This window comes from Myotis davidii, unplaced genomic scaffold (assembly GCF_000327345.1).
Source record: "Myotis davidii unplaced genomic scaffold, ASM32734v1 scaffold233, whole genome shotgun sequence".
Taxonomy (NCBI): domain Eukaryota; kingdom Metazoa; phylum Chordata; class Mammalia; order Chiroptera; family Vespertilionidae; genus Myotis; species Myotis davidii.
The window spans coordinates 1455103-1464392 of NW_006285917.1; the positions used below are offsets into that span (position 1 = coordinate 1455103).

Here is a 9290-nt window from a genome sequence, read left to right on the forward strand (position 1 = left end):
CCTGGTCTCTGAGCCTGCCCTATCTCCCTTTCCCTTCACTCCAAACACACCTGAGGCATCTTTCCAGTGCTAGACCCTATCCCAGCAAACAAAGGGTGGGGTGTCGGGCCCAGGAGCCTTTGCGGCAGTCTTAGTCTATGGTTTCCCTGGGGTATAAGTGGGGCTCCTGCCCCCCCCCCCATGGGCGCTAAATCACTCCTTTCACCTCTTTGCTTCCCTCTCCTTATACATCCATGGCCCCAGAACATTAGCACCTGGACAACCAAACTAACCCCCTGCTCCTGGGTCTCCCCTGCACCCAGGCGTTGGCAGGGGTGGTTCTGGTATGGCTCTACATATCCACTTAATCTCCCCTCTCCCACCCCCTCAGGCAGGAAGCTGAGGCCTGCTGGGGCCAGGGCACATCCTGACCTAAACACACATTCACACACATAGGGGCATTGATCACTCACGTGCTTCTCTCCACACCCACCCCCCACAACCCACAACCCAGTGGCAGGGAGCGAGGCCTCCCATTTTCAAAAGCGCTCTTGGGAGGACAATTTTCTAAATGTATCCTCCTTCTCAGAAGATATTCCCAGAGGTGAACAATAGACAAATTCCAGCCTGAGCAGAGCACTCTCCCAGGAAGGGGCTGGCTCACATGCAGAAAAATGCCCTAACAGGGGCCACAGGGCGATTCTGACACAACACCTGGGAGTGCCAGCCTAAAGCACAGGGCGGCACACACATCCCCAAGGTCTCCCCAAAGGATCTCAGATGCTCTCAGGAAAAACCTAAAAGGTGTCATGTCCCTATGCATCTGTCAACTCTGATGCATCTTTTAAAGTACCCCCCAAAGCTTTCCTAGAGGCCATAGGATCCCCACGGACAGCTTGGTCAGGTTCATCAAGTCTCCATGATTACTCCTCATTCCACAGGTCAGGGCAGGCCACAGAACAGGCCACAAACCCCAGGCCTTCCATAAGGATCCTTTCCTTGGCAGGAAGAGGGCTTTTCATTTCACTTTAGAAGATAATGTTCACAAGCCCCTGGCATAAGTTAGAAACATCTAACCCCCACTCTGTTGAATCAATCTAAAAACAAAAACAACAAAAACACCTCCAAAACAGCCCTCCCGTGCCCTAAACTGAGTTTCTCAGGTCCTGCTGGGACCTTACACACCCTCAGGTTTGGGGCGGGGAGGCTGTTTCATGCTCGTCCTCCCCTGCGCAGAGGCCACGGAAGAGCTTGGCTCAATAATATGCTGTCTCCAAGCACGCAAACACTCACACACACCCACCCCACATCATTTTTTTGAGGGTGGATAGGATGATGGTGTTGGGAGCAGAGAGAAGCAAAGAGTATGGTTAAGAATAAAACCTACATTAGGTTTCATCCTCAGTCCTTTCTCTGCAGTGCTTCTACTCCCCCCAATTCTTTGTTGGGTAGGGATGGCCGTCAAGAAGGAAGCCAAGATCTTGTTCTTTGGGACCAAAGGCCAGACCCTATCTCCTCTACCTGAATACAGTGATAGGACTTGGGCAGAGAGAACAGCTCACACCGCTCAACTGTCATGTCAAGGGACACCTAATTCCTGTTTCCCGAACAGCTGTTACTCAACTTAGGACTAGTCTTGGGTGGTTCCAAAGAGGGCACAAGGAGGAATAACTACTTTGATATCCATGACTCCCTGCTCAACACCCCCGTTTGGCTTAGGAATCAATGGCAGCGAGGTAGCCACAAACTATTTCCAAGGTCAACTGCCCGAAGAGAGAAGGAAAGGGCTTCATGAGCCACCGTCACCCAAGTTTCCTCCAAAAGGCACTTAGGCTGACCCCATCAGGTACCAGTGTGGCATGGTTCATTACAACATCCATGGGCACAATTCTTCGTCTTCCCCAGAGGAAATAACAGGTACCTGTCCACTCTTCTTGGATCCAGCCCTCGTCTGCTCATCCTACTGTTCTTCCTTTTGTCCCTGGTGTATAAGGAAGCCAAAGTAAGCTCAGCTGCCACTCCTGATCCTATTCTCCTTCAAGCAGGAAGTAAGGGGCAGGGCTGTGGAACACTGAGGATCAACTGCAACTAAAAACTCAATTCTGGAGGGCTGGACCACCCCTCGTCCCTGTGGCCATGGTTCTGTACCTCCAGATTACCTGTATCCACAGTGTACCTGCTGAAATTGCTTTTGGATAAACAAAAATAAGAACAGGACAAACAAATAAACAAGTCCCTCTCCCAATCTTTTTCATTTCAGCTGCCAGTTGGAGTCCAAGGTTGTGGGAGCCACATTTCAGTCTTGGTCCTGTACCTTGAGTCCCCCACCTATGACCTCAGCCAAGGGTCCAGGGACTAGCTTTCCTGCCCAGGAATGCTGTAGGAACTTCCCCGAGATACTCATAGTCTCAGATTATTTACAGAGCTGAGGCTCTGGGGCTGTTGTCCCCTGATGCACTCTTCTGGTCTCCTAGGTCCACTCCTCCAGGAGGGGACAGGTACACACGGGGTGGTGGTGGGACCGTCAGACCAGAGGAGGGTGCGTTCTTCGGTAGATTCTTCTCATCACTCCCACCACCCAGGGCCCCTTGCGCCTATAGAGAAAACTGCCCGTCGGAAGTCTTGGACTGGCACCCTTGGCACATCCGTTTGTGTCTGAGTAATCGATCTGTCCGAGAAAAACACTGAGAAGAAAGGGAGGGTTAAGTGCCTGAGAGGAGGAACTCATATACCTGTTGGCTAGGCCTGTCTTCCCCACACAGGAGGCATATAACCCATTTTATGTTGCCTCAGAACGTACACAGATGGCATGAATGCATAGTGGTTAAGAACAAATAAACTGAGAGGTCTGAATCTTGGCTCTGCCACTAAGTAGCTATGTGGCAAGTTACCTAACAGTTTTCAATCTGCACATCTACCTGAAAAATGGGGCTAAAAGTACCTACTCAGACTGTGGCTCCTTCATTCATCAAAGTTTTATTGAGTCTCAATCTCAAGGCAGGCACAGTTCTTGGGGCTGCAGATATCGAGTGGAGAACCAGAGGGACCAAATCTCTGCCTCGTGGAGCTTTCATTCTAGTGTTCTGAAGGCTCAATGTAGGAGCATGGAGCAAAGCTTGAGACACAGTGAAGCATCCAGGAGGTGTTGTCATCATTTCTTATCTCTTGTCCTTTGTTTTGATCCTGGCTCTTACATTCTCATCAGATCAGATACTGACTCTCAGAGCGGAGATTACCTTTCTTCTTCCAGCTCTGAAGTTTGACTGAATTCTGACTCTGCCCTTGACCTGCTGTGTCCTTGGGAAGCTTAACCTCTTTCAGTCTCAGTTTTCCCCCATGTGAAATGAGGACAACACATTATGGAATGAATGTAAGAATAATCTCTGTCAAGGGTGCTCTCATAGTGCCTGGCAGAGATTAAAACCTTAAGAAATGTTACTATTATTATAATTTTTTATTACAATTATTCTAATGGCCCCTCCCCATGAGCAGTTGCGTAAGGCCAGAGAAATACACCTCACCCTGAGGGACTGACTTGATCATGGCCCTTTGTCGGGCTGGGAGTGGGGCAGGCCCCCGTTCTTTGGGAAGGAAAAGTTTCTGTGGAGGGTGGATGGATGACATGTGAGCTTACCTGATGACACCGTTCACACTGGTAGGGCTTTTCACCACTGTGCACACGCTTGTGACGCTCCAAGTGGTACTTCTGAATGAAGCGCATATCACATACATCACACTCAAATGGCTTCTCACCTGGCCCAGATGGAGAGAGAAGTTAATAGCAGGAGGTATGCATGGCAGGGACCTTGTTCTAGGTTATTTTCCCAGAAATTTTAACTTTGAGCAATGTGCAGACACCTAACGGGGAAGGGTCCACAAAGCTGTTGGTTGGTCTCAGTGACACTAGATACAGAGCCATGCAATCTCTACCTCATTCATTTACCTTCTTCCGTTACTTCTAATAGCCTTTAAAGTAAACCAAACAAAAAAATAACATAAAATAAACCTAATAACACACACACACACACATACACACATGTATACCAAACTATCGACTATTCTCCCCTCCTTGAATTTGAGCAAAAGACTTACCGGTATGAATAAGGATGTGCCTCTTGAGGTGGTAACTGCTCCGAAAGGCTCCAAAGCAGTGTTCACAAACAAAATTTTTGGGAATCTTTACTTGAAAAGAACCATTTTGTTCCACTACTACAACCTGTGGGCAACAATCAGGCACATCATGAGGCTCTCTCTCTGTCCCCTTCTTGCCCCCATTCCACTCAGGGTCTATTTCCAGCTGCTGGACAAAGTAACCCCTCCGATGCTGCCATCTCCCGTCTCCCCTAGAGCCGTGGTTGGCAAATGGAGGCTCGCAAGCCACATGCGGCTCTTTGGCCCCTTGAGTGTGGCTCTTCCTAAGCCTTAGGAGTACCCTGATTAAGTTAATAACAATGTACCTACCTATATAGTTTAAGTTTAAAAAATTTGGCTCTCAAAAGAAATTTCAATCGTTGTACTGTTGATATTTGGCTCTGTTGCCTGAGTTTGCCGACCACGGCCCTAGAGTTCAGAGATCCTCCAAGAAAGGAGGGGGGTAGCTAAGCTGCCTGCCTTGTCAAACTTTATATATATATATATATTTTTTAAATCCTCACCTGAGGATATTATATGCAAAATATGTTAAGCCAAACATAATTTCTATTCAGAAAAGTTTAATGTTCAATGAAGGTGAAAAATTAGGTTTTGTGACTTCATTTTGAAGCTTGTTTCATGCATAAATTAAAGGAATACTGTTTGGAATTATGAGTTAGAAACATCGATCAGCTGCCACCTGCACACTCCCCACTGGGGATGTGCCCGCAACCAAGGTACACACGCCCAACCAGAATTGAACCTGGGACCCCTCAGTCCGCACGTCAACGCTCTATTCACTGAGCCAAACCAGCTGGGGCTCCACTGATTTTTAGAGAGAGTGGAAGAGAGAAATATTGATGTGAAAGAAATACATCAATTGGTTGCCTCCTGCACGAGCCCTGACAAGGGCCCAGGCTGGGGAGGAGCCTGCAACTGAGGTATGTGCCCTTGACTGGAATCGAACCTGGGATCCTTGGATCCTCAGGCCATCGCTCTATCTGCTGAGCCAAACCAGCTAGGCAAACTCAGTATTTTTAATGGGACCCGAGGCGTAGTCTGCCTGTCCTTTGACACAGGATCTCATGCTTCTCTAACCTTCCTTCCCTTACCAAGGATGTTCTGCAGAAGGTAGAGATGAACTTCCAAAGTGGTCTCTGGATGAAATTAGGGTGACACAATCATTGGCCACGAGGGACCAAAACATCTAGGGAAAGCTCCAGGTTGAGCCATAGAAGAAAGATTACCCCATTACCAAACTACCAGTTTGTGGATAACCCCATTACCTGCCTTTTTAACAGTCTTTTTTGAATGAGAGGCCTCAGCCAAGCTGTCTTCATCTTTGCGGCTCCGGGACTTATCGCTGTCTTTTCGGTGGCCCTTAGAATACAAATCAAATCTAAACTCACAGTCCATCTCAGAACCCAAGATAGAAGTCCAAATGCTACTTTTAGGCAACTTGTAAATGAGAGTAAACCCCCTGCCCAAAGGTTAAGAGAAAGTACTTATCCATTTCTTCTCCAAGTACTCCGGTTTTAAGGGGATGTAGGTATAGAAAAGGCCCTTCTTTGTTCTCTAAAAAACCCATATTCATTCATTCCCCAATTGGATCCCCTTACCCCACTTCCTTAAACAGAAGCACTGAGGAATCAAAGCTTGGCATCTCCTGGCAGAGAGCTTGGGCCACCCGACCCCCAGGTGCCACAGTGGATTCCAGCTCTGTACCTGACTGGAGCACCTCAGCACATCGGGGCTACCTGCCCGCTCTCCGTTCTCGGCCTGCTTGCTGGCAATCTGGCTCAGCATCATCTTCTTGCTGGCTGCAGTGGGAACCAAACTCACACCTGCTAGGCCTTCACAAGCCAGGAGACTTGCCTAAGTTGAAAGGAGATGAGGTATCAGGTCACCTGGCAGGGCAGAAACGGGCTGCCATCCTCCACAGAACTACCTTTTACTCCTACCTATGAACCAACTGCTCTACAGACAAAACTCTGCTTCCTTCAAGAGTCCTCCCTAACTCATCTCACCAGGAATTAGTTACTTATTTTGTCATCCATCATTTAGATATAATAATCAAGTATTACTGACACTTTTATCATTAGCACTGTGCTAGGTACAGTGTGGTCTACATGTTACTTTGAAGTGTTTCTAGGTCTTGGGAGTGGGCATGAGTCTGTCCTGCTGACCCACTGAAATGGGAGATTTCTAGAGGAACTTCCTCCCTCCTTTAATAGCACTCAGCTTTACAGACCCCACTAGCGCCAAGTATGTATTCTATGAGGTTCCACAAATGTTTATCGGTAAAATCAGGTTATTTCTCTCTTTAGATTTTAAATCCCCTAAGTGTATCAATTATAACAGACATAAAAATTAAACCACTTGGAAGGATTTGGGAGCTGAATATACAATTCCTGTTCACACACTACCTGGCCATTTATATGTGTGCATACTCGTATTTTTTCACATTCCTTGCTTGACATATAGTTTAAAATTACATAAGGAATGTTTAAGAAAATGTCCTCTTTCCACTGTTACATTCTTTAAATTGACTGTTTAGCCACCACTAGAGACTATACTTTTCTTACTGAAGGAACTTTTAAGTAGTAGTTGGTCAGCAAACTTCCACAAGTGATTTATAAAGAAATTCCTTTTAGGTGATCAGTATATCCTGGAACCCCTTCTTTCACCTTCAAAGACTTTGGACTAAAGCATCTGGAGGTTAAAAAAAAAAAAAAAAAAGCAACAACTTAGCCTTGCTGTTTGCATTATATAATCTTGGGCCAATTACTCCACCTCTTTAAGCCTAAGTTTCCTTAAATGGAAAATATTTATCATAGTATCTACCTTCACAGGGTTAAGAATTAAACTAGGATGTAAAATGCTCAGCTGTGCCCCGTACAAAGTGAGTGAAAGGCAGTCTTCTCAGAACGAGAGTGAACATGACGCCGTGAAAGGGGCTGCAAACGGACAAAGGAAGAAACTAAAGGGCTCCTATTCTGCACGGAGAGCAGGAAGCTATGCCTGCAGCTGGAGGAAAGCCAATTACACTGCAATCAGGCTGTCATCCTGGTGAGACTGGTAGGGGAGTGTCCCTGGAAGAAAGCTGAGAGAGGCTCCAGAGATCCCTGCACATAGCTTTCCGACCCAGACGATGAAAATATACCACCAATAGACTATCAGGTCATCCTCTCTCTCTCCAATCCGCCTTGTATCCCCACAATGGCAATTACCTTCTAAATACACTGATGTCACTCTAGTTAACATTCTTCAGAGTTCCCACTCTTTATAGAATAAAGTCTAGTTCCTCAGCAAGGCATAAAAGACCCTTGGGTTACACTCTGCTTAATTCTCCAGGAAGCAACTCCCTCACCCCAATTTTCCCATTTCTCTCTAGCCTAACCCCCAACCACCCCCCATTAGAATCCTTTCCTCAACGCAGCAAACTATCTCCATACCCCCAACCTCATCACATCATCCCATACCTCTAAGTCTCTGCCCATGAAGTTCTCCTTGTCTGAATGCCCTGTTCTGATTATTTAGCAAAATCCTATGCATCCTTCAAGATTCATCTTCTTTTTCCATCCAGGCAGAGGTATCATTCTCTCTTCTGCAGTACACATATCTCAATTATTGCACATTCCTTCAATCAACAGATTCACTGAATCTCTACTATTAGCCACTATGCAAGGTAGTGTGAACATAAAGATTGGTAACAGACTGTCTCTCCATCTCATCCCCCACCCCCCACCCCACAAGCACACCTAGCCTAGAAGCTTGCTGGGGACTGGGACGGCTTATTCATTTTTGTATCCCCAGCACAATGCCTTGCATATAACAAGAGCTCAATAAAATTCCTGTTGAAAAAAACAAACAAACAACACACAAAGGAAGCATTCACAAGACTGTTTACTCCCTCGAGCCCCTCAGCACTTAATGTACCAAGTGTAAACTGAGTACCTGTTGCTTTGCAAAGGTCCCATCAGTGCCTGTGATGCAGTATAGCCTACCTCCTTCATTTGACTGGAAACTCCCTGAAGGCAGGGGCTGTGGCCTGTCTCCTTTCCTTCCTCTAGATCTCCCCCTGGTGCTTAATACAGAGCTTGGCTCACTGGGTTGGTCAGTATGTTGACTAAGGCAGCATTTAAGAGTGAAACTGCAAACACGCTTCCCAGTTATCTTGAAGGAGGAGGACTCTAGAGCTTTTTACCTGAGCCATGCTGAGGTCTCAATGCAACCCCAAAGTTCTGGGTTTTCTTGATCCACCTTCGCTTAAGACACTGTTGTTGGAAGAACTGTCACCAAATCACTGTAACAACTCCTTCGTGTCCCTTCAGTCCTGCTGCCATATTGAACTGCCTTTGTCGTCAAATAAAACTTAGTGTCCTCCAAATGGAAGAGAGGTGTTTCAAGAATTCCTGGGCTCTGCCTGGCTCCTGCCTACTGTCTGAGGAAAAAGAGTGTGCCAGTCTTGATGTTCCAACTGAATTTTCTGGACGAAGTTGGCGATCTGTTTCAGAAACCTGAAACTAGAAAGGGAGATGGGGCTGTTAGGTGCAACATCCTCAGGCTTTCCAACCTGTAGTGACCTGAACTGTGTGTGTGTGTGTGTGTGCGCGCGCGTCAGAGTTATCTTTCTAGGCCGAGAAGAAACTGGTCTCTTGGGGAAGGGGAGAGGGGACAGCCAAGAAGAGCAAAAGTAACTGGGGTCTCTTGCGGAGGAACCGCAACTGGCCAAACGCTCGCATTTGCGACCCGAGGAATGGAAGAAGGGAGCGGAGGCCCTGAAGGGGCTTTTGTGCGGAGTGGGCCATCCGCGAAGCTCTGTTAAGGTGGCCAGAACTGCGGTGGAGAGAAACTCAGGGGCTGCCACTGGGCACTTGAGTGCAGGAGGCAGAAACCAGACTGGCAGCGTGCACCCCGGCCGGGCCACGCGCGCGCTTTCTCCGAATCCGCCCGAAGGTGCAGAAACTCACTGCGGAGGTGGAAGGCAGGCATGCGAGGACTCGCGCTGCGCTTCCCCCCTCCCTCCCTCCAGCCAGCGAGCCGGGGAGCCTAGCGACGGGACAGAGACGCAGAGCGCCGAGGAAGGTGCGTGCAAGGTGCGTGCTCGCGCCCGAGTTCCCTCCAAGCAAGCCCCCCTTTCTTGAGTCGGTCACGCGGCGGGCGGGCGGGAGCGTGGG

The 9290-nt window shown here is 47.8% G+C and overlaps 1 protein-coding gene across 6 annotated transcripts in view; it reads right to left on the minus strand.

Annotated features, from left to right (window-relative positions):
• Positions 1–848: 848 nt before the first annotated feature.
• The window catches only part of ZNF740 (zinc finger protein 740), an 8704-nt gene continuing 262 nt past the window's right edge, over positions 849–9290 (minus strand). The window contains exons 2-8 of one of the 6 annotated variants that reach the window (XM_015559603.1): positions 8318–8636; positions 7593–7717; positions 5836–5985; positions 5401–5490; positions 4072–4195; positions 3614–3732; positions 849–1960 (exon numbers count right to left, since the gene is read on the minus strand). In XM_015559603.1, coding sequence (XP_015415089.1) covers positions 1940–1960; positions 3614–3732; positions 4072–4195; positions 5401–5490; positions 5836–5985; positions 7593–7610 — 522 coding nt within the window. In that variant the 5' untranslated portion in view covers positions 7611–7717; positions 8318–8636 and the 3' untranslated portion in view covers positions 849–1939. Of the gene's footprint in view, positions 1961–2204; positions 2664–3613; positions 3733–4071; positions 4196–5400; positions 5491–5835; positions 5986–6695; positions 6823–7592; positions 7718–8067; positions 8637–9290 lie in introns of those variants that run through there. The other 5 variants (XM_006757023.2, XM_006757020.2, XM_006757021.2 and 2 more) reach the window with 5 other exon arrangements.